Consider the following 27,181-nt stretch of genomic DNA (forward strand, 5'->3'; position numbering starts at 1 on the left):
TGGAAAAACAGGCATCATTTTATTTTATTAAGTACTAAGCATATGTATGGTATGGTATGGTAGCTAATAAGAGGTAGGCTTAAAGCTTCTACACACAGCCCTAATAGTAGCGATATCGGGACAATGGTGGTGGGGATGAAATCGGCTCGTTTGAATCGACACAGTAGCATACTCAAATTAGGGTGCCCACCACTACCACTACCCCTATGCCCACGATTTTGGAACTGATATTAAATTTTACTTTCTATTATTTTAATATGGACGTCACATTTCAATATTACATAAACGTATTCAAAGAAATGTCTTCAAATATTATTTCACACTTGTATAACTTAGGTACGTATAAACATTTACGCGTTATCGATCATTTTAATTACGATCGTCAACCATCGAGAGAAAACGCAGTACACAAGCCGTGTCCCTATTACGAAGACTTCCGCTGTATCTAGGTCGGTATGAATAGTCTTTAATATTCTGCAGTGGCTTGGCGTGAATTAAAATAGGTGACAAGATTCTGCAACCGCGAACCTCCGGGGCCTAGCCTTTGTGAACTTTAATTGCTTGTTTATCAAGCTGAAACAATTTTACATGACCGCCACTGGAGGTGTAATTGTGTAAATACAACATTTAAAATTTGTATTTTACTTTTAAAGTATTTAATTAAATTGACTCCTTTTCTCTTGCTTCTGCTTTCATGGCATCCTCCATATAACCGTCGGTTTTAAGTACTATTGACCTGTCCTTTCTCTGTTTTTCTTACTTTGATGCCGCAAATCATATTCTGGCCACGTGCTGTCTGCAAAACTCACTCTTTGGACATTCATTCGTCGAGCGGGCCTGACGGATTCTCCACAATTGTGCTCCGGTCCTAATGCGACATTTTCGATAGAAGTACTCGCTTGTAACGGTCTGGAAGTTCTGGAAGACCGCTTCGATACTTGAAGGCCGACAAAGCACCAGCCCGCTGGTATTGAGAATGTCCATCGCTTAACATTAGGGGAGCCTCCTGCCTTTGTTCGTCCTGGATCTGGTGATACGGTAAACGGTAGCCCTGTGCATCCTACTCGTAAGCTAATTAACTTTTCTATATAGCTAAACCAAAATAGGGTTTAAATATATACCCACGACTAGAACTAACCTTATAATAATGTCAATGTGTGTGTATTAGAAGGAAGACACCTTCTAATTGTAAAACCCATTACAACTTTCTACTACGAGTTCAGCAATAATGCATATTTTTTTTCACACGTTCACAATCAATGCTGTTGTAAGTTATTTTAATTCGAATTTATTTTGAATAACTAAGCTAAAACCTTTGTCACGAAATCACGGGCGCGAGTAATTAATAAAATCAGAGCGAGTTCGAAAATTATTTTAATACCACAATTTCAGTGTTTCATTCGTAGACCGTTTGTATAGACATTGGGAATAATTGAAGTGCACTCAGAAATCTTCAATTTATTATCGGCATCGGTATCTCCGTTGAAATCTACTAATTACTCCGCCATCATTTATTTTTATTTATTGCTTTTTACTTTATTTCGCTTCGCAAATTTACACAATTGTTTATTATGGAAAGTGGCTGCATTGTTGGCTTCCAAATTGAAAGAGGAATGTGTTTTAATTATTATGGGTTATATATATAATAAATAAAAGAGTACAGAATGTTTATAAAAACTACAAAGAATAATATAACTGATTTAAAACAAAACAAAATTTGAACCTTCACTTAAATTAATAAAAGTGGGTCAAAAGGACTTTTGGTCTATTTTATCTTGCGTTCTTATGTTTTTTATCGTATGCACACATTTTTTATCTATTATCCTAAAATTGAACACCGTATCTAAGGGCATTTCCCAAAGCGAAATGAAAGAAACCTTCCCAAAAAGTTTATAGTTCAAAGTTTAAAAAAACAAAATTTGATTCAATATAGTAAACAATTTATTAATCAAGATTTATAAATATATTAACCATTCAAAAACAATTATTGTTTCCGCGAAAAATAAATAGTAGACCGCTACGAATCCATTAAAGCGGAATTATTATAACTGTGACTTAAATTCGTTGTTCAAAATTAGTGTTGTTTTTGCATTTTGTTGAGGGTAATCAGCAATTTGAGACCCTTGTTAGGGTATCATTCAGAGATGAGTTTCAGTCGAGTTCAAGTCAGAGTTTAGACTCGATCGCTCTGCTTTTAGTCCTATTATTTCACTTCAACCTTTTCATTTATGCTTGGTTGTTTCTGACAGAAAAATAACTCTCAATGCCAGAGAGACTAGTATTCTTACAATGGTTAAATCAGGTTAAAGCCATCGATTTTTGAGTTACATCTATTCTGACATATGTTAGTGATATGGTAATCCCAATATGGTCAGAAACGTATGACATTCAAGCAACCGAGCATCTGAATTATTGCATTCCTTATGATCATATTTTACAGGTGACATGATTTTGTTACGATAAGGTCCTTATCAAGGCACAACAATGTTGCTTCGATAATTAAATTCCTACATTTTGAATATTATAAGTAGATACATATTTTTTTTCTATCGCAACGTGAAGCGAAATTTCACGTTGCATAAAAAAATTTAAGTCTATTAGTCAGACACTCTGTACCGGTGTAATAACATTTCTTACATAATAATTCCTTTAACAATTTGAATTCGTCAAGTGTTCGTTTTTTAAATTTTCCAGTAATTTATTACAAGTTTTTATTGAGCAGGTTAATGGCACTGATTGATAAAAACTACGTCTAAGCAGGAAGTAATATTCCTGTCTCCTGTCACCCATAGAATTCACTGTGAGGTAGAATATAAAACTTAGGATCCAATATAATCATTCAGATGACTGTATAAGGTTATGCTTTACAGTATATAGATGAGTTGAACAATGATGTTGAAGATAGTAAAAATGTAAATGGCAAATAATCTAATAGTAAAATCTAGGAACCCTCACGGTCGTGTTTTTGGTTGCCTAAGTTAAATGAAGTCGAGTCCCACACACTTATGTTGCGAGTAACGTATAAATAAATTTTCAGGATTTTTAACAACAAATAGTTTTAAACTCAAACTCAAAAATATTTTTATTCATATAGGTAAACATGTACACTTATGAACGTCAAAAAAACAAATTAAATTAATTGTAAATTTAAATTTACAACCAGTTCGCAAGTCAAGGGCGTAGAGTGGGTAAGAAGAACTGGCAAGAAACTTTCCGCCACTCTTTTCAATCGCCAAGTTTTAAATACAAATTGTTTGAACTGGAGCAAATCAATCCCAAGGATTGGGATCATTTAAGTATTCGTCACATTTACTAAAGGCTTTATTAATTAATTTACTTTTAACTTTTAATCCGCATTCACAAACTTCCTTATAGTAACATAGGCTATACTAACTAATTGCATACAAAGTCATAAGTTTCCTTACATTATTTTATGTAACAGAAGTACACCCCGCGGGTTTATGATGCGTTCTGAACTTTTATGAACATAAAGTTCATAAACCGAAAGTTATGGCTGCACTGCGCTCCTATATACAAACTAATCAGTGCTTTACTAAGCTGATAAAAAACATAATATGTGCAATTCACACATGGTAGAAGTGAAACCTTCAAAAACAAAGTTTTTATAATTAATCAAATATAAATTAATCATTTTCCACTATCTAAATGTGTGTGTTCTTTAAAAACAGTATATTTTAATGATACATTTTAATTTATAAGTTTAATATAAATCTTTAATTTGGCAAAAACTAAAACAGCGAAAGTTTGAAATTCGATCAAATGAAAAAGCGGCAGTAAAGAGAGGCTGTATAATGCCTCCTATCTCATTTTCTCCCACGTTAAATCTTATGAATTGATGTTTCTGTCTCTCTTTACCGCTGCATCCGGTTTGAAATCACGACGATTCTAAAGAAGTTTATCTATCTCATTTTCTCCCACGTTAAATCATATGAATTAATGTTTCTGTCTCTTTTTACTGTCGCTTTTCCGTTGCACCCGGTTTGAAATCACAACGATTCTAAAGAAGTTTCACTTCAATATAAAATGACATTGCGTTTTTAACAAGAAATATAATCCGATTACAGGAAGGGTATTTTGTTACTAATTTGTTAAGTTTTTACGATTAGTTTCGACATACATACTTTGTTTTGTGATAATTTTTTTTATAGAACAGGGGGCAATCGGGCAGGAGCCTCACCTGATGTTAAGTGATACCGCCGCTCATGGACACTCTCAATGCCAGAGAGCTCGCGAGTGCTTTGCCGGCCTTTTAAGAATTGGTACGCTCTTTTGAAGGACCCGAAGTCGAATTGGTTCGGAAATACTACAGAAGGCAGCAGGTTCCACATAGTAATATAATATCGATATACAACGATAAAGTTTGGTACGACCAAAGACAATGAAAAGTTTAAAGATAAAGTATCAAAACTACTCAGTGCAACGAAAACTATACATCACTGTTCATTGCGTTTCGCTTTAGACACGAAAATTGCATTCGGAAAGCTGGTTTTCCCAAAAGTTAAGTGTGGTAATAAATTCTTGTTTATTTCTTGTTTATTTTGCCGGTTCAAACAATATACTGTTGTAAAATATTTGGAACCGGCATGTATAAAGTTATATTTTATAATTATGTTTATCATATTTATTTACTACATTATACTTTTTAAAGGTCCTTAGAGGTAAAATATATAATGCAGAAATGTTGGAGAGACTGGGGCTAAGTGTGCCAAAAACCACACTCGGGGTGGTAAGCGATATCAAGTGATGGCAGTGCCTCGGGCGCGTGCACACCTACTCAAAAAGCACCATTTACGCGTGTCTTGCGCACCCTAAATATTATTGCTTCTGAGACGATGAGAGATGTATTTAGTTGCACACTGGCTGAATTCACAAGAATTGCATTATTTATAATTAGTTATAAAATGGTTTAGGTTTTAAGTTTTCACTTGTTATGTTTATACTATGTTTTGAGTTTAGTTTTCTATTGTTTAGTATTAAGTTACTTAAAAAAAGGAAATAAATAAATATTATATCTGTTATAGAAGGATACACGCTACTCTGATCTTTCTTTATGCACTTACAATGTGTAACATTATACACTTTCTATAAAAATATTTACACCTATTATAAAAATATTACAAACCTATTACAAATAATATTTATAAAAATATTAAAAATAAAATACTGGAACAAACGTATTTGGTCCATGATTAAATAAGACAACGAGGAGATTTTCTGATTTACAATGATGCTTCATTAAGTCATATTTTATTAAGTAGAACACATACCCAGGCGGCTGACAGTAGACTGTCATTGACAAAACACAATTAATAGTTATAATTAATCTATTGTGTGGTAATTATTCAACCTTCACATCAAACCCTCCAACCAAAGTTTATTGAGCGATAAGATGATCATTTATTAGTGTCTTTCTATAACTCGCTCAACATTAAAAATATAGCTTATTAAAATTTGGAGATTTGCAGTAGCTAGATATTTTCATATTTCAAAACGACTCAATTATGAAAACTAATATTAATTGGCTAATTAAAACTCGCAACTCGCAATATGTACAAAATACTTTTATATATAGCAATTACTTTCTATTTTGGCGCCAATTACCACAGATTTTTCATCAGCCGAATATCCACAGACTACATTGAATCTTATAGTTTAGAAAAGAGTTTTTACATTTTATTTATATTGAAAATTAATTTTGAGACAACATTCAAGCATATTTTCCTAGGCGTATCAAATTGCAGAGATTCCCTGCATTATGTGGAATTAGGTGCTCAGAACAAAAACTGCGATCCAGGTCGGCCATTGTATGTTTTTGTTGCTTTGTAGCCATACATAAAGAAGAAACCATCTTTTGTGTTGTCGCATAAACGTATCGAGTGATGTTACATGTATGTCATATAATGTCAATTACATATCTGGATGGTGAAATGTAGATTAACATTAAAAATTACGTAGTTAATTACCATTGGCGTTTCCATTACCATTAATATCACATTTCGGCATTCGATCACATCTCTTTATCATTACTAATGTAACGTACAGCTGTGAATTACGTTTAATGATTAATCGCTGTAATTGCCGCAGTACAGCTGCAAAGTTATAATTAATAATGTATAAATTATCACTTATATTAACTGTATTGCGGCATCTTAAAAAATCTGAACACGAATAAACTGGATTAAAATTTTCTTGAGTAATTCCAAAGATGTTTCCAAAATTGATTAATTACATTTCAATTTGCCTTATAATAAATCAACAAAAAGCATTTGTTCTATTTTAAAACACAGTTTTCTATACCAACAGTGAAACGTTTGCATTTCTATAACTTAAGATTTGAAAGTATAGTATGAATACATTGTAAGTATAAAAGATTAGTAAGAAACATTCTGAAAAAACGGGCGTAAAAATTATGGAAAACAGAACAAGCCACAATGCGAAGAACAAACAATGAACTAAGTCGAACACAAAAAGGCGCATTGTCTAACAAATTTCACGAATTAATCTGGCCCGGATTTTTCAATAAACTCGCGATTAACATTGGACTATTTATTGTCGTTGATAATGTAATTTGCGTAAAATGAAAATGTGTTTTAGTCGCTGTACATAGAGTTCATTTTAGCGTGCCAAAGTGTTAGAGTTACGTCATTTAATGCGGTGTCGAGACATGCATGTTTCATGTGGTGCAGTGGAAAGACTTGTAGCCAACGGCAAACACGGAATCGCATTTACTGGATGTGATTAAATCGTTTAGACTTTGAATAAATATGAATAGCGAGTCGTTTGAAATACAGTTTAGAACTAAAGCTTTTAGAGTATTATAGACTTTCAATGGTATTTAGTAAAGATTAATTATTTAAATATATCAATCTTAACAAATATAAATTACGTGTCCCGTTGTTTGTCCGCTATGGACTCCTAAACTACCGAACCGATATCAATCAAATTTGCACACCTGTGCAGTTTGATCTAACTTAAAAGATAGGAGGAAAGGAAACTTAAATAAAGCCTATCGATAAGAGTACTGTGGTTTTAGAAACTGAGATGCGTTATTGTATTACAGTATAATATAATATTGTACCTTATTCTACATATTTCAGAATCTTACACAAATTCCACTTCAGCAGTGAGATTTCATTACACACCAGGGACAACCGATTTCGCGCTACCGGCACATTACGAAAAATGTATGTGACTGATCTACCATAACTTAGATATGACGACACTTTATTTAACGATAACGACATATTGGTAAAATAATGTCTATATATTTTGTTGTTGGTACCACCGAGAGTGTTCCGAGGAATCAAATCAAATCAAAACTCATTTATTCAATTTAGATGCGTCTTAGGGCATGCTTATGAATGTCAAAAACGTTTACAGAATTCGCGAAAGAGCAAAATTTTTATGTGATTCGTTAGTGTGCACATTAAAATAAATGAATGACAGTGCTTTATATTAATTAATTGTAGTTTATGTTAGATTAAACTAGAAATCATTAATTTGTGTGTATATAAAGTGATTTATATATCATCACTAAAAACGATTCTAACTACTAAGTAAACTCCGAGCAAAGTCGCAAAAGATAATTCGATAATATTTCAATAGATGGCGTAGCACAAAAAAGGTAAAATGTGACCTAGCTTCGTCCATTATCAGCTCTACCGATGGAAATCCGGGCTTCAATTAATTACGTATCTGAATTAACTCGGAGCTAGATTAAATACAGCTATTTTATTTGGAATTGAAAACTGCTTCATCCACGTCAAAAAAGTAAAAAATTACTTGACTATTCGTTGACGGAAAATAAAAATAATTCAGACCGCAATAATTATGTATTCTTTTAATTCATTGGGACGTACTATGCTTCAAAACACGATTCAACCTTTAATATATCAGAAAAACAGAAAATAAAGTAATTGCGGAGACAATCCAACCACTTTATGCGACCTTAGTACAATGAATTAATAAACTGGATACAGTTCCACCTCAGTTGCTAATAGTGTACCACTCAATAGAGTGATGGAATATGGTCTAATGGCTCTGAACTGGAGCGAGAAAGCGTTAGCTGTAAGGGCTAATATGCTGGTCCGATGGTTTCCTCTTAGGAAGTCAATGTTTTCCTGTTCAAAGCGTTTATCGGCCATCCTTACACAGAAGAATACACTGCTTATTAAGTATAAGAACACGTTATTGCTATTCTGCCAGGTGTACGTCAGGTTATTGCCGAGAACCGAGCGACGGTTTTAATGTCATAATTCGGATAAGGGTGGCCTTGTTGCCTCAGGCATAGCACCAATGGTATCCTGAATATGTTAATTACAAAAAACCCGCATATCTTAAAATATAGTGTACATGCCCCACTATAAAAGTATTTTTGTTTAAGGCAAAATTTTTACATTAGGTAAATAAAGATATTATTATTAATAGTCAAAGGTCAAAAATCATTTATTTATATAGGTAACACAATGTACACGTATTAACATAAAAAAAAGAAATATACATTAAATGCTTCTATTTTTTACATTTACTGCCAGTTCCCAAATCAAGGGCGTAGAACGCAAGATAACTCTTAATCTTTTTTTATTAATTATTTAAACATAATTAAAAACTAAAAAAACTATTTCAACATTGAAAAGGCGTGTCTTTCATGATATGTCACATTGTGTTTTATTATGTAAGTGGGGCCCTTTGATTTGCAATACGCTATTTTCCCATAGAAATATGGAAAAGAATAGTTTTTATTATAATTGTATGAACACGTCATGTAGTTCTTTCTGGAAAATATTGAAAAAGTACGGTCAATATGTACTAATTATTAGCTAATATTTAGCTATGTAAGTTACATATATATGTAACTTACAGATAGATATGTTGTGGTCTGTGAATGTAGCTCGTGGCAACAACTTTCCTCAATATTGGAAAAGTATTTTGAAAAACAAATTATATCTGTATGTGACCACGGAAAGCCAAAAAACTTAAAGTACTACTAAAAAAACTTGAGACGGTTTTTAAGAAGGGTAGAACTAATAATACTATATAGTTAGAAATTAACAAATAAAATTACTAAAAATAACCAAATTAAATTACACGAAATTAACCACAAATTTAACAACAATAGTAACGTCCTATATCTAGTGCGAGCGTCGAAGAAGTGCACCCGACCATACAGCGCGCCGTGCTTATATAGCCTGAAAACCAGTTTAGTCCAGTATACCCCACTGCTACACGTCACTTGAATTTTTACAGCTTATTATATTATTTTATCCCTAGTCATTAGTAAGCTGTTATTGAACATTCTTTCCAAAATATAATATCGAAACGAATTTTACGTACAATTTCGTCTTACGATGTTCGTTTATTGAAAACGTAAATGCAGACGCGTCTAATGAAGCAATAGCAGGCGGCCGAAGAAATTTAGCAATAAACGAGATCTAATGAAAAATTTCTATCGATATATTTGCCGTAATTATCCACTGGCAAAAAATGTTCATTGATGCTTAAATTTCAATTCGAGTTTTATTAATATTTATAATGACCGGTCAAACGGTGTTAGGCTTTTTTAGTTTAGGATTTTATTATTTTTAAAATTTTAAGACATTGTTTTTCTCATTCATACAAATAATGAACCACCAAATAAACAATATGTGTGAGTGAGATCCATAGAGCATCAGAGACAACGTATATAACCTATGATATTTTTTACCAAGTAAGCAAAACTACAAAATATAAAGTCAGTAAAGATTTGTATATAAAGCTGCGATTTAACTCTGTCGTGTTCAGAGATTACAGAGTTTTATGTCGAAATAAGCTTCTTATTTTGAAGTGAAATATTGATATGATAATTGGATCGTCGCTCTGAGCTCGAGACGGAATCGGTAGCGACGCTTGCTAACAAATGTTTTCATGTATTTTTGGCACAAACTGTATAATCGTGGTATTTTTCTTTTTGGAGTTTTACACTACATTAACTAGAGATATAATAAAGCCTGATTAGAGTTGAGTAAATACTTAATGACGTATAATGTTAATTGATACGGTAAAAAAATGATTTTCTATAATCTCTCTAATATCCATTGACTAGTTTTTTAACAAATAGAATTACAAACAAAATTACTGAAATTCGTCAGTTTATGTACAAGGCTACAGGATTAATACAATGTTTGACAAAGACAGATCAATTTCTTGGGTTTAATCTTGCAAGGACCGAAGATAAGTTCATGGCGATTGTTGGATGGATGTTCAAATAAATGAAATTGTTTAAAACCATGAGTCAACTGTCGTTATTCGTATAAAATATGACTATGAATATGTTTATAACGAATGACTATCCTAAAACTAAGTAACAAGTTACCAGAACATAATATGATTATTTAAATTCAAAATCAATTATTTATATAAAAAATAAATATACAATAAATGTTTCTAATTTCACATTTACTGCCAGTTCTTAAATAAGGGCGGAAAACGGAAGCGAAGAACTGGCAGTAAACTCTATACCACTGTTTTATAAGTAATGATGATCATTATAAGTGATGTTGGCCTATTGTACATTGTATGTATTAAAAACTAATAGGCTCATTTATCACTACCAAAATTGACGTTTTACGTTATAAGCTTTAAGTGTTAGATGATTTACAGTTTGTTTCACTTTTTATTATTAACTATGACATACATATGTAACTTAAATAACATTTAGGGTACTTACTCACTCTGCTAAATCCAAACTGAGCCATCATCTTTGAATATTATACAATATAACATGAAGTAGATTATGGTGAAGTATTAAAAATGTTTTATTTGTAAGCTAGCATAGGGCTTGTGATGTGTGAACCAGATGAGAAATCTACAAATTAGTAGTTACAAATGAACGACACTAAAATACGCCTGTTCAAGTGAATGTCTTGTTCCAATAAAATTTATGACGGATATAAATTTTATCAGGAGTTTTATGTTGAAGCCCATTCTTACTACCATTTCGTTTTATTATAGTGCGGAAAATTTATTCGGGATAGTCAAATATTGTTTCATGTTTTTGCGTAAAATGTCAAACTGCTTTAATAATAATAATAACACAGTGGCGCTACCACCCTATATATAGGCAGATAGTAGCTGCTTCTTTGGAAAAAATTTACCGTCGGATTTTCCCTATGCTTTCTTCACAGTAAGCGAATGTTAGATACTTACATTGACAGAAACTTCAGTGGTGTACGACCGGGAACCGAACCCACTAACTCATGGATGAGAGTCAAGAAGACTCTAGACCCATACTGCTTACATTTATACCTGATGTTAATATATTTAATCTTGCCGTTACTTATATAAATAAAAACTATTTGATATTTCTGTAAATCAATATTTTATAACCTGTATTGTAAACTAAGTTTGTCTGTCATTTCTAGTTCTAACATAAATTATTCATTTCATAATTGGTATGAAAGTATATATAGTGTGTTTCTGAAGCATCTTAATAATTTAAACCCTACAAAGTAATCAATACATACGGGGCAAAGTACCTTAAAATCCTATCTTATACACAAACATCATCAATAAATAAAAGCTATCTAAGATTTCGTTAAAGATTTAGGATATAATAAAAAAACCTCTAAGGCAAGGATCACACATAATTAATGTGTGTACAGGTGCCCACTTCGCAGTGTTCGCTATATTCAATTTTAGTAGAGGCGCGCCGAGTCGGCATTGCGGTAGCCGTGACGTCATCGTAGCTACGCTACGACGTAGCGCTACGTAGCTGGATAAAAGTCATTATACAGCAGGCTTTATCACGAATCTATTGAAATGGATTGTAAATATTACTTTGAAGCCGTAATCATATAGTCTCAATGGCTTTTATGCTTTAAAAGTTGCTGTATCAAATTTACTACGAACGTAAGTTTACTTTTTAGGCTCGACCTAAAAAACCTTCAGTTTTAATACTTAATTTTTTTTTTAAATTTAATTTTTAATAGTTTAAATTTAAAACAGTATTCGACGCCATCAAAATCTAGTAAAATCGATTAGTTGTTTTTCAACAGCCAAAAAGCAAGAAATAATATCTTTATACATTATTTGATTAAACGTCATAATCCTTCAAATCTGTAACTTTATGCAAAACACTGAATAATGAGACAAAAACAATTTGGCTCATTTGGCAGATTTAAGAGCAAGCTTCCCGAGTACCGCTGAAACTGTGCAATCGTGATATTGAGATAAGTACTTTGCTTTCTTATCTGCTTTTTGAAACGGTTTAATTTTTTTTAAATTTAATAAAGATATTGACATATTGACACAACTTAATCAACTTAGTGACACTTAAGCCAGGAAAGGGTTAAAATTTTTATCGATGTTTAGATTTTATAAAACAATGTCTGTTTGTAGTAGGCATTAGTATTAATTACCTCAGATTTGTGCCTCTGTTTCTCTCTCGTATATTCTCATATTCATTTCAATAATTACGTTATCCTTCCAATGCCTTGTTCTCAAGCCAAGTGCCTTACTCCACGACTTTACGTTACAATACGAGCAAGTGTTGTTTGCATAAATAGAAAAAAAAATCGGACACTCGACAGAATTGATATTTCTACTATTTATACACTGCATTATAACTATGTTATAACTGCCAAAATGTTGCCAGCGTTAAAACTTTTTATTATTATTCTTTTAATTTAGAAAAAAATCTGAATATTTGTTTTGTATGTAAAGAGTTTAATAAACATACTTATTGATTATATGTACGTATTTTCTACGATTACAACATCTGCTGTTGTTTAAAAACCAGTCAGCTTTTGTCTTTGTAAGATTGATAACAATTTGAATACACTTTGTTGTAATTAACAATATTTATGAAATGGCTTCGCAAAATAACAACCAAATGGTAACAAAGAGCAATTAACAAAACAATAATGACATGTGACACAAAAAAGACAAAAGAATCACAATAATAGTGGATGTTATTCTGAATTATATAACCACATTTCTGCGAGATTCAGCGAGATTCCATATCTAAAAAAAAGATATTTATCTCCTTTACAGTACAAGTTTATTGGTACACTATATTCACATATGAATATTTCGCAGTTGTTTACAAAACCATTAGCTGAATTCCGTAAGGATTTGTAGAATGCTACTGCTGCCCCAGCCACGGCCAACTTGGACCTGAAAACACATCAATCACCGTCTACAATTTGTTATATAAGAATTTTATAATTAATTATTTTTGTAATTAATGATTTAAATGCTCTTCAAGCTTTGCGAACCCGAATGAAAACGTATTCAATTCTGAGCGGTTTTGTCCGGCGCCATTTCGTTTTACTTTGAAAGAACTACAGTTTTCACCCTTTTCAAACGCTATTCAAGCGGAAACAATGAATTAACGTGTATATTCTGAATTTAAAAAGTAATTAGGATTAAGTACATTATATATAATTGAAGTACTGCAGCGAGGACTTGCATTATTATATATTTTTTGTATAATAATGCAAGTTGTTGTTTAAATGTTGTATATGTAGTCTGATACGAGAATATATTAATTTTTCTGTACATTTACATCAAGTTCATTTGTTCGCGTTCGATAACATCTCTTTTCAATCGGGCGCTCTATTTACTCCAACAGCCTAGAGATATATAGGACAGTTAAGAAAATATCCATGGACTCATAATCTATTTTTAAGCAAGTTTAAAGAAATGTTATAACATTTATTAAATTTATACAGTTTTTTCCTGTAGGTATATTGTAGTGTTTTGGAATCCTCTATAAGTTATAACTCATACTTAATAGCACGGCATTATTTCCTTGTATTTATCATCTTAATTGTATCGTTTCTAGTAACAAGACAATGATTTTTATTCACATTCCTCTCAGGTAAAGGCAAATCGTAATTCAGTAGAGTGAAAGGGGATAATCTGAAAAGGTACAAATTCTAAATAATGTTGTTTTCCGGTTTGGTATTGCTTAGAGATACGGCGTAGAGCTTTTCTCTGCATTAATAAAATAGATTCTTTATATTGCTAAGCTTCATATCCTATGCACAGTGGTTCTTTTTTGTAAATTTAAGTCAATTTCCTTTCTCATAAAGAATGAACCAGAATACAGTTTTAGTTAAAGGATTTTTATTCGTTCCTTTTTGTTCTTTTTGTTTGCGCTGTGATACACGAACTTCACACGGATTATGATTTATAAAAACAATAACGTTACGCAAAATATGTTGCAAAGCCCAAAGCTCCTTTATGTATTAATTCCTTAAACTCTAAGGAAGGTATTGTATGGAGAGCAAAAATGGAAATATATATATATATACTAGCGGATCCGACAGACGTTGTCCTGTCTACACGTCTTTAATTTCAAAATTTCAATTTTTAATAAGCCATTTTGATGAAAATTATTATTCAAATGTTATGACAATATCTAACGATCCAGCACATGGTCACACACGATATAACACAATGATAACAAAACTTTTTTTAAATTTCGGGACAGACTAAAATTAAAATTCGAATATTATTTAAAATTTGACACTGCGATGGTAGCGCCGTCTGTCGGATCCAATGTAAAACATTCCAAAATCAACAACAACTAATAAATTGAAAATTAATTAAAAAAACATTGTCCAGCGGACAAAATTGTGAATCTAAACCATTCCCAGATCCCCTTGAACACACACAAAAAATTTCGTCTAAATCGGTCCAGTCGTTTAGGAGGAGTTCAGTCACATACACACGCACACAAGAAATATATATATTAAGATTTTTATTATAGAACAGACAGCGGACAGTCTCTATGGGGTAGCATAACTGAGTATTCCATGTGTTATTAAAAGGGTATGTAGTAACTAAATAGGTAGGCTAAGTAAACAACATATTAAGGCGAAACGCAGGTGGCGAGGGCACCATTTTTAATATTTTTTTAAGTAAAACAATTACTAACGACTTTGTTATAAATCTTAACATCTTTAACAGTGTTTGTAAAAATTACAAATTATAAAAGTTCGTTTTGAGAATTATTCGAAATGCGAATTTAACTTTACTATACGCATTAGAATTGAACACGGAAATAATTTCGCGTGTTGGGAACGCGTTTTTCATTTTTATTTACAAATTAGTTTTGCCCCAAAATGTGTTCGGGAAAGTGGTGAACCAATGAAGTAGTCACGACATATTTTGTGGGATCATTTTTATATCTGATCCAGTTGGTTATTTGTATTTTTTACTTGAGCGATAATCTATTCGCATTAATTATCATATATTGTTAGTAGTTTGATATTGAGGAATTTGTTCGATTATTTCCTGATCTTAACTCTTATTGACACGGAATTACTTCAATGGGCAGCTGCTTCCACATAATGGTGGTGGTGCAGTAACTGCTGGTATTTTGAATTCTGCCTTGACTTCCGTTGATAAAACTCAGCTGCAGGGAATTAATCCGAACAACTCCTCCTAACACTATCCATGGTAAAAACCAGAAGAAGCATAAAGGCCGTATATCTCTACTCAACTCCAAGAGATCAAGCCGCTAGGAAGGTGACTGTTGTACGACTATTCGAATCACTCTTCGTTAAATACGGTGAAGTTTATGAAGCTGTACTGGGGAACTCCCGCCCAGAATTAAGAACAGAGAACATGTAGGCGTGGTGGAGACTAATTTAGTGTTGCCTTCCAAATTACGCCATTCGAAGTCAACTCCCAGTATTCAAATACACGCTAAGGCTTTAATACAAGTGTGTTGGGGAAAAAGAGTTTTTTTTTTTATAATCCCCAACGATTATAGGCACCGTAATAGGCATTAGGAACTGAGCCAACTCAGGAGCCACCGCAAATATTCAATAAATATATAATTTACCTAATAGAAAATAACAACAGTTAACACTTATTTTTGCACTCGCTTTGAGACCGATAAGAATACATCAAACGATGACCATCTTTTTTAATTAAAACACACCTACACATTGAAGTCAGTTGAGGTGAAGACCTCTCAGAGTTCTTTCAAATTAGAAGCTTCAAGGTGAGTGACGTCTTGACCTAGATTTTTAATGCTCTGGCTGACCTCTTGGATTCATACTCTTGTGATTATGAGGCTGATTAATAATCAAAGAATCACGCTACTTTTATACACTGCTTTATCTAGCGAAGATTCTGAATTTTTATGCCCAATTTTGCTGTTGCGCCATTTGTTTTCATTCCCTCGTAGGCTGAATTCGCTCATGGCATAATGCGTACCTCGATAATAAATACAAGAGTGATGTTTGCTTGAAAGCCTGATCCAAATTCAGTTTTTCAATTTCTATACTGACATCCTTGGGAGGGACGGACCTGAATTTTCACTACACATATGTTTGATGATAAACAAATATACTTTGAGTTTCCGCGAATGCAATAATTTGTATTATATATATTTATATTACATTAATTATTGTATTAAAAATATTTACTTAACAAATAATAATTTGTTTGAAATTTGTTTTGATTTTCCTTTAATTTATTTTTAATTATTTCAATTATAACTTTGTAGGTTAAGAAAATTTTAAATACTTATAATATAAGAAATAAATTTAATATTTTTTATAAATAAACTGTGACTAAAACTAAATGAGGCTTATACGAAATATTCCTAAAAATAATAAAGACTTTACATCATTGAATTCCGCACAAATATCCCTCATATTAGTATTTAAAACCAATAAAAAGCTGCGTATGTAAAATGTTTGAACTTGTCATCAAAAAAAAAGGTTGTATTCAACCGCTTAAGAGGCTTGAAGGGCTCTTCAAATATTTTAAAAAATCACATCATAAAAGATATAAAACGGAAGGAATTTTCTATTCATACTTTAATAAGTCGCGTGCTTTATAATTAAGTATTAGAGTGTACATGTAATAACGTAAATTTATTTTATTATTTTCTCTGCCTAGCGTACTTTGTTTGAATAAGGCTATCGCGTGTCTGTGACTTCGTCTAACGAAACTTATAAAATGTGAAGACGACTGAACAAAACATATTAAAAAAAAAACAAAACATAATTAACTTAATTTAAAATAAAGAATGTAATAAAAGTTTACGTACAAATAAGATTAAATGCAAAAGATGCATATGCAGATTAAGCTCAAAGAAAATTCAAATGTAAATTTAATTAAATGCAAAATCTGAAGACAGAATAAACAGTGTAGCGTTGAAATTTCTGCAACACCGAAAATGTAAAGCATATATGTAGAATATATTATTATCATTCTGTGGCCGAGGCATGTGGCAACACTGAGATTAATCCGGGGCATGAACAGATGTCTGCTGAGGTGGTCTTATTGTTTCCACTGGTTTAATAACGGGTAAAACTTGTTTACGTCCTATATTTATCTTTAGAAATCACAATGACGTTTGAGTATGTTAATACAAATGTATCGGTATCTTTGAGTAGTTACCAATAATTCTAAATAAAAACTTGACCGTATTTAACGAGGAGTGATTCGAATAGTCGTACAACAGTCACCTTCCTAGCGGCTTGATCTCTTGGAGTTGAGTAGAGATATACGGTCTCTGGTCTTCCGGTTTTAACCATGGAGAGTGTTCAGAGAAGTTTATCAGATTAAATCCCTGCAGCTGAGTTTCATCAACGGACGTCAAGGCAGAATTCGAAATACCAGTAGTTATTGCCGCACACCACCATTATGTGGAAGCAGCTGCCCATTGAAATAATTCCGTGTCAATAGGAGTTAAGATCAGGAAAAAATCGAACAAATTATTAAATATGAAACTACTTTCAACATATAATAATGATAATTAATGCAAATTGACGAAAATAACGATTCGTTATTCGTAAAATATAAATGATGTTCTCTTTAATTTTGGGAAATTTGTCGGAAAAATATATCCTTAAACGTTCTATTATTTTAACCAAACTTAGTATGTTACAGGACGATAAAGAATTCAAGAACGTTTTTCAAACACTAACACAAGATCATCAATATATCATTACTGTTAATAGAGAAGGATGTAATAGGCATTTTAATTTTTTTTTATTTCGTAATTTTGTAAATATTTTTAAAGAAATTTGTAAAAACAAGCTATTTTGGAAAGTTACTATTGTAGTTAGCTGCCTTAACAAAACATGATAAATATTTTGAAATAAATAATTGATCTTTTTGTACTTATTTTATTTTTGTCTTTTTTGTATTGTTTTCTATATGATGTACCGCATTGGAGAAATCTGTGAGGGTAGCTTATTTTGTTGTTATATAAATAAATAGTAGGTAGTGTAGGTATTTCACTTCTTCTATCTTATGTAAGCTAATCTATGCTAGCTATGATATGAAGATACCAACTGTTTATTGACTGATGCCAAAAAGCACCACTGACTTTTTTAGCATAGTCTATATATTCTGGATCTACTTAGCAATTGATAATATTTGAATGTAGTGGTTGTAACAGGTCCTGGCTGGTCAGCATTATGCTGTGGAGCACTAAACAATAATAATATTAAAAATCTTTTAGTTTTATGTGTATATCTAATAAAATATAATCACAGTGTAGTAATTTGTTTTTCTACTTGAAATTATAATATTGAAATCACTTTTTTAATTATCATCAACGATATGACGAATGTATGCGGTCAGACTGCGGTTGTCCTCTAATATTGTGCACATATTTGCCATTCAACCACACACACACACACATGGAACTTTCCATTTAATTACTGGTATTGCTTAATGCGTTCCGTTGTAATATAATCTACATCGATATTAAGCTGGTGGAATGGAGTGACGTTCTGTATCGGATTGATGGCTTTGGCAAAATAATTATTCTATTTGCATGGAAACCGACAAATATAAGACATAAAAACCGACATTTATCAGGCCGTATTCTATAAAGAGTGGCTCGAATCTTCGACAACCAATATGTCTCTGAGCTCCTTGATCCTTTGGCGTAGGATTTAAGGGAATTCTGTATTTTCTACCGCATTTACCATGGAGAGTGTTCAGAGGAGTTGTTCGGATTAATACCTGCAGCTGAGTTTCATCATCGGACGTCGGGGCAGAATACAAGTGCCCTTTTTTTGTTTAGTTTTGTCATTTTTTTAGTTTTGTCTCAATAAATATATGAGTTATATATTTTTGCACTTCTTGCTTACTTAATCTCATGAAATTTTTTTCTCACATTTTCATTTAATTGTGTCAATTGTATATATTTTCGTACTAGAGTTCCCATATCAGTCGTCGTTCATATCAAACTGGGAAAATGATTAAGAGTCACCCATCTTACTTAACTCTAGACTCTATTACGCAGAACACATTAAACAATAGCTAGTCTATGCACGTACATGTAATTCCAATGGGAAAGACAATTGTCAAAGTGACGTTGTGGTAGTATGTAGATGTACCATATAACAAAGATTACGGTATGGCAATTTGTCAGAATCTTATTTTACGAAATAATGCTGCATTACATGTAATAAAATTATGTATTACCTATATTAATTATTAATATTAACCCAAAAGGAATAATGGGACCTTTTCCAACCATGAACCTACCCGTACCCTAACAGCCAGGTAACACGAAGTTAGCGAAGTCATTTTGTAAACAATGTGCGAGACAGCTGCCGTGTGAAGCTAACAAGTTTTAGTCTTAGTGGGATTGAGTGCTTGAGTTAGTTTGTAAATTAAGTTATGGTAACATAATCAATCGTATATACTTTATTAATATACATGTCTAAATTGTTATATATCTGAAATATACAATTGATCGATTTAAAAAAATCGGTTGTCTGTAAAGTCGGTTTACTGACGATAGTTGTACGTGACAATGTCATATGAAAATGCTGATGAAATGGTTGCATTTTTCAAAGAAAAATCTTAAGTTTATTTGTTTGATAGATATTTTGAATAGTTAATAGAAGGTTGTAAATGGAAATAATAATTGAATTGATCAAGTTATATTTGTACGCATACTACTTGTACGCATAAATACAATTATGTAAATTTTTTAACGAACGAACGCTGTCAAACGCGGAGGCCGGTTGTGCCTCTTTATCACTCGTTCCGTGCTCTCCTTGCACTTCAAGCCTTAAATGGAACGCCTCAGAGCGAGGTAACGCCGCATGCAATGTTTTTTCATGATTGCAGCTGGCTCCATCAACTTATAAGACGTTGTCACGTCAAAAAAAGTAATTCGTTTATCAAAAAAGTGTTTATTCATTATACAGATTTCGGGAATTTATTTCTTAAAAATAATACCGTCCAAATGTAGACTCTAGAGATGTAGTTATTGGGTAGCCTACAAATGTCTATGAATTAAACGGCAGCTCATGTCAGGGTCATACTGACCAAGGAAGCATCTGAAGCGGACAATCTGTTTTCACCATTCTGCTCGGCGCCTCTCTTATGATAATGTATAGTTTGAGGACATCTTTCACTTCATCGGTCTATCTTGCTTTCTGCAAAAGATCACATGGCCATTTACACATAAGTTCGAGGCCCCACTACCGCGATGCACTGCGTCGTCGCATCTGACCGACACATTATATACTATATAACAATTTGAATTTGTAAATTAATGTAAGTGGTAAGTGACAGAAAAGAAAACAAGAATGGTGTCTTCTTTTTAATAGAGACTGTAAGTGTAATGGACACTTCGCTATGATAAAATTCCTTTTTAGTAAATTAGGTTAGACTTAAATCACTTATTAGTCTTAAGTTTGCCTCTCAGTAGATTTATATTAAAAAAGACCTTTTTAACAGAAAACGAGGCGTCTTTCTTAATCACTTAAAGGAGAAATCTTTTAAATAAATAGAGCTTTCGATTGAGAACGGATAACTGTACAATTTAAAAGTTCTCAGCTTTCAATGTCAATTACAGTTTTATTGGAGAAATCAAGTAACAACTTAATCCATCTATATTTAAAAATAGTATTTCATATACTAGAAGCGACGCTTGGCGCAGACAGCAAGCTTTAGTTGCTATCACATAAAGTTTAGCCTAGAATAGCCTGGAATTAATGAGATTGGATTTATTGTGGTCATAAAGCTTTGTACAAGCGAATAAAGCATGATCGTAAATACGGAAGTTTCACACTATACTGAACTATCAATTGGAACTGATTTATACTCAATAAAGAGTACTTTATTCCGATTTGTTAAACTGATTTAAAAAATAATATTCACGCGTATAAAATTCTTAACATGATGATATAATAATGTATTTATGGACATATTTATAAACCAATATCTGTGTATATGTATAGGATATACATATATAGTGTCGAAAACTAACAAATGCCATAAAATAAAATAAATCAGTATCGCTACAAGCTTTTTAGGTTTGGGCTTTAGATTTCTAAATCTGTTTCATGATCACTTGTCAATCTAGTTTGACAAATGACTTGTCAATCTAGTAGGTGATCAACCTCATGTGCCTGAAACCCGTCGTCAACTTTGTCAACCCGGTTTCCGATTACGATCAGGCAAAGGCAGTTCGGGCCAAAGTTAAATGCGTATATAGAATAAAGGTCCATTGGTCCATTCCAGCCGGGGATCGAACCTACGACCTCAGCGATCGTCGCATGTTGAAGCCACTACGCCAACTATACATACCATACAGGCAACTCAAATATTTTAACTAAAAATTCTAACTAAAATAATACATGTTTCCAAATAGAGATTCCATGGGGTGCGGCGATATTTTGGGACTGCTTTAATCGTTTTATGCAAAAAATGGTTAAGAAAACAAATAGCTACAAGATGGCTCCAATATTGTTAGAAAGATATTTAACATTCCCAATTTTAGGGGCAATCTACGAAAAACATTTTTTTACGGAAACCGAACTTAGATCTAATGTAATAATTATGAAATACACACTGGGCTAATGCCCTTTTAATAATCATAATTTGGATTATAGGTAAAGGTCACAAAGGTTTTAAAATATTGAATTTAAATATAATGTAAAAGTTTGCTTTTCGCGAAAATAAAACATTAAAGTCATTTATATATTACACTATTTGAACAAATATAATACTTATTTATAGTCTCAGTATCCTTTTAATTTCATATAAAGAGTCTAGGTGATTATTGTCGATATAATGACATAATACATATAACAATTCAATAATTCAGCGAGCTAAAATCATAGTAGTCATATTATAAGGGGCTGATGTAACGCACTTCACGCCGTTTCGCCATAGTTGCCTATTACAGGTCACCATGCTGCACTCATTGAGTAAACCTCCTACGGCAGACTCGGTCGTGTCACTCCAATACATAGGTGACATAGGTAGCATTCTAATGATTATACGAAAATTTCTATCGTTTTATAATATTAGTTTAGAGGAAAACATATTCTAACAAAATATATTGCTTTACAGACGTTCTGCGTGGTGTCGAAGAGATTTCGCAAGAACTACATACACCGGTTCACAGCCACCAGATCGCTTTTCTGGTGGTCCCCCTGGTCTCCGGTGCGGCGGGCCTGCGTGTACCTCTCAACCAACCAGTACTTCGATTACTTCGTCATGGCTACCATTCTGCTCAATTGTGTCTTCCTCGCCATGTCGGAGACTATCGAAGAGGCTGAGTAAGTAGAATACAATAGCTTATTATATAACAATTTCGTTCTTAACGTTTTCGTTTCGTATGGAGAAGAATGGGCAAGAAACTCCACTGTTTTAAAATAGAATTTACAATAGTTGTATACATTATTTTAAATAATTGTATGTGAAGGTTTACTCTGGAATAAAACTACTAATTAATGCTGTAAGAGAAGCATCTTGTTAACCTCTCAATAACTCACAAAATCACATCATATCTGAAACTCCTAACTAGTTACTCTTGATTATTCCCCATCTCAGGAGACTTACGAGGTCCAATCTACTAATGCAACTGTGTTACTGGAGTCAATTTACTACGTTTATTCATAGCTTGTATTAAAACGATCGAGGGATTAACGCCGGAATATAAATAGAACGTTATTTATGGTTATACTTTTCTATAGTAGATTTAAAACAATGGATTAGCTTCAGATTTCGGAGTATATATATGTATTTTTATATGCAAGTAGGTGATGAACATTAAGATTTTTTTAATATAACAAATTTTGTATGTGTTCTTTGTTACGGTAATTATACTGTATGGATTTACAATTTTATGAACTAAAATACCTGAAAATATAAATATCTGAGAAAATATTGTTAATATTATTATTGTGCATGGTTTATGAATTAATATTTATAAAAGTTCTCTAACTAGTGGAAAAATCTAAAAACATTGCAGTTGACCCGTCTTCGTAACAATATATTTTGGTCATATAGAACCTACAATTCAATTAATCCTAGCGGATATATTTAAAATTAAGAAACTATCAACTATTTTGATATTAGTAATATCCAGAAACCTATTAATCAAAAAAAAGAAAAATTAATCGGCCTATTTCATTTATAAAATCTCCAAGGTTGCGAAAGTAATAATAAGTTGGAAAAGTAAAGTTGTAAATCAATGGTTAACTAGCGGAGTTTTCTAAGTTTAATAAACGTTTAGTCTATGATTACACTGAGTAATTAACGGCCCGACTTGAAGACTGAGTGTGAGAACGTGATAAGCTTAACAAAGTGTACAAAAGCTAACAACCACAGATAAAATGTAATCAGTTTTTTGCGCTATTTAACAATGTCAAAGACATTTTTTTTTTGTTTCTCGTCGTAGTCTTTGGGCAGTTTTTGCCACGCGTTTTTTTTATAGACCTACTGATGTATTTCCGTATTCCAATTCGACTAAGGCCCTTAAAAAAGGGTATTAATTCTTAAAAGGCCAGCAATGCACTTTCTTGCTAAAAAGAAAACCATTAGACCTTGTGGTTGATTATATCACTACACATTGACTGTTTTGGTTAGTTGTTTTCGTTTGAATATGTAAAAAAATATTCTAATAATATTTTGTATAGCCTATATAAGAATATCTGTAAATATGAAGTTAAGTGCTATACGTCACATTTATCAATCCTTTATAGCAAACATGACTAGCAAAACACTTCGAAGATGTATTGCCACTTCAGAAAACATCTTCAAGTTGCCATATTTTATTTTCAAATATTTGGTTGATCGTTAATATTCATATTCCATGTAATGATTTGAATTAGAGATTTTTTAATTTAGTTATATAAATATACTGTATGCCCCGCGGTGATCTGGGCGGTACTCCCGCGAGCTGGTGGTACAACACTTTTTGGCATCAAATTGCCAGCAATTCTGGAGCCAAAATCACAAACCCGGTCTCGCTAGGTGCCACATCATTGAATTTTTTTTATCATCACATCTTGGACTTGTAAGATTTATTCCCTTGATTTTGGAGTGTATACACGAAATAATAGACGATCAAAGAAACGCGATAATTCAGATTCACATAGGATAATAGAATACAAATACATACTAAGATTAATCTATAAAAGTAGCAATATCTAAAATAAAATAAAGTAAAATTCATCACACGAAAGCGCTGTAAAACACCGGAATTGAAAACTCTGAATAAAACGTGAATATAAATCGGAATTGACCGAAATCGAATTTAAAATGAATAATATTGATTGTCATCTGCACAATGTTCCCGCTCCCAAACTGCACATTGAAACACCAATGACAATAAATAAAGCATATGTCAAATTGACAGCGACAACATTATATGTATTTCCCGCCAATTTAATGTTAATGTACTGCAATTGACACGCTTTGCACAACATTTTGAAGTAAATGTATTGTTTTTATTAATTGTAGAGTACGCAATTTACATGTAAATGTTCTTAAGAAAGGTAATAAAATCGTCATTATTACGACGAATAATTCTTACCATACCAACCCAAGTAAAGCGAAAGAAGAGAAAGTGTATTTGTACTATTTGTTAGCGGATCAATCGATCCGTTAACAAAGAAAAAAAGTAAATATAGATTAAACATTTTATTATTTTCTTAATACATATTAGGTTCGCATATCTGGAAATTACTTTCGAAATTAATACAAACTTAGATACTTAGAGATAACAATATAATGTTTTACGTAAGACTTTATTTGAAACCATAGTTTCTGAATTCATTCATTGCAAAAATACAAATCTCTTTAAGAAAGCTACCAAAAGAACATGAGCCCAAATATGTTGTTGACAAGTTCAGCTGCGTCGTATTTCTGTGCTAATTTATGACTCGGCTTGTTTGTTTGGAAGTCAGATAAGATCTAATAGAACACGGATCTTTTGTAATACCCGTACATAGTGAACTGACATTGTAACTTCCGAACTTTCGGCATTGGCGACAAGCCAGGTGATGGCAATTTCTGTTGGATTTGCAAATACTTCTTTGACAAATCTGGATTTGCTTTTAACGTTGTGTGACTTTGATAAGGAGAACTTTGGATACGATGTTTATGTAAATTTTCTTCACATTTGGTCACTTTTGTCATCCCGTTATTTAGAACAGAAAGGATAACAGCTTGTTGGTATGTGTACACACACTACAAAACTCCAGGTTTTATCCACACCACAATGAAGTCTGGAAGTATTCTTCAGTCCGCTTTTCTAGGTATTTACTTTTGCGAACTGGCAAACTGTGGAATCATTTTCCAGTGGAGTCAAACTTTTAAAAATAGAGCTTTTGTATTAAAAGCACGCAACACGTAGCTGCCTTTGAAGGCTGCTCCGGAGGCTTCTTTTCCCCACTTTTTATCATGTAAAAAAACACGTATTATTGAGTTGTGTGTGTAAATCTTTGTTTATTTAGTGTTACTATTATTTCATTTATTATACAAATATATACCTTTATATTTTTTCAGGTTACATAAGTTGTTAGGCACCGGGCGCCCATAACGAAATTCGTTATTTTAGTTATAGATTTGCAAATATATTCCATTACTTATTCATACAATACTTTTTATATTAATCAAGTGCTAAACTTACAAAAACTATTTAGTATTTAGAACTAGACCCTCTCTAAGTTATGGAACATTCACGCAACTATGAAAACTATACAAATACTCTGCCAAAAGAATGCAGTGACCCTTTTCAACAAGAAAAAGCGATTGACATACCAACGGTCAAAAAGGATTCACTTTCTAAGTTATGAAGTGATTCACAAACACCTGTTATTATTTGCAAAATATGTCAGATATCTTTCGTCCGAGCTGTTGATTGGATAGTCAACAGGTATCGATTATCACCGGAACCCGCCATATTGTTCGGTTAAGCTAATCCGTTTTGCTTGACGGACTCTTTATCGAGTGAAAACGAAAGTACTTGGGTGTGATAATGCCAGTGTAGGTAAACCAATAAATGACAAGCTCAAATTTATATGTGTGTTAATATGTGTTAAAAATGGAAAGAACCATAACATATTGTGTGAATAATCCAAATCATTTTTCATTAAAAAACGGTTGTCTGTAAAGTTGGTTTACCGACGATAGTTGAACGTGACAACGTCGTAAGAAAATACTGATGGAATGGTTGCATTTTTCAAAAGAAATTTTTAATTTCAATAGAGATGGAATAATTGGATATCACAATTGAATTGATCAAGTTACACAGTACAGTTATGTACATTTTTAACGAACGAACGATTGTGCCTCTTCGTCGCTCGTTCCGCGCTCTCTCTCTCTCCGAGGCTGCGTTGGTCGGATGGAGTTGTGAAGGACCTGAAAACAATAGAGGTTCGAAATTGGACATAGATTGCACTTTTTACTCACCTTAATTAAAATCAAAGGGTTTTTAAGAATTTATATATTTACTATTGAAGTTTATTGATACGTAAACCCGTTACATATGTTAATACAATCCATAGTCTTGCAACAACTCGACTATTATATCGATGAAATTATTTTAGAGCTTAGTGAAATTGTATTGGAATATTCATGTAACCAATATTTCCTAACTGCGAGCGCCATCAACTGTCTGAAATCAATCATCCGATCTGCCAATTATGAGCTTACGGGAGTTAACTAACATATAGCTTCTATATTGATATTATCCACGCTTATTTTAACGGGATTAATATTTATACATTCGAAGATTAATAATTACACAAAAAAGGAGTTTAAAATTTCTTAAACAATGCCGTAAAAAAGTAACTTCGTGCTTAGATATTTAAAAGTACACCGCAAGGAAGGCTTTTAAGTAAAGACAAGATAGACATTGTAATAATTAAACGCATAATTAGGACTT

The 27,181-nt window shown here is 32.4% G+C and overlaps 1 protein-coding gene across 4 annotated transcripts in view; it reads left to right on the forward strand.

Annotated features, from left to right (window-relative positions):
* LOC110994432 (sodium channel protein 60E) overlaps positions 1-27,181 on the forward strand; it is a 121,746-nt gene that overhangs the window by 52,317 nt on the left and 42,248 nt on the right. For all 4 annotated transcript variants that reach the window (XM_045634732.1, XM_022261056.2, XM_045634739.1 and 1 more), the window contains exon 3: positions 22,357-22,565. In XM_045634732.1, coding sequence (XP_045490688.1) covers positions 22,357-22,565 — 209 coding nt within the window. The remainder of the gene's footprint in view (positions 1-22,356; positions 22,566-27,181) is intronic.

This window comes from Pieris rapae, chromosome 1 (genome assembly GCF_905147795.1).
Source record: "Pieris rapae chromosome 1, ilPieRapa1.1, whole genome shotgun sequence".
Lineage (NCBI taxonomy): Eukaryota > Metazoa > Arthropoda > Insecta > Lepidoptera > Pieridae > Pieris > Pieris rapae.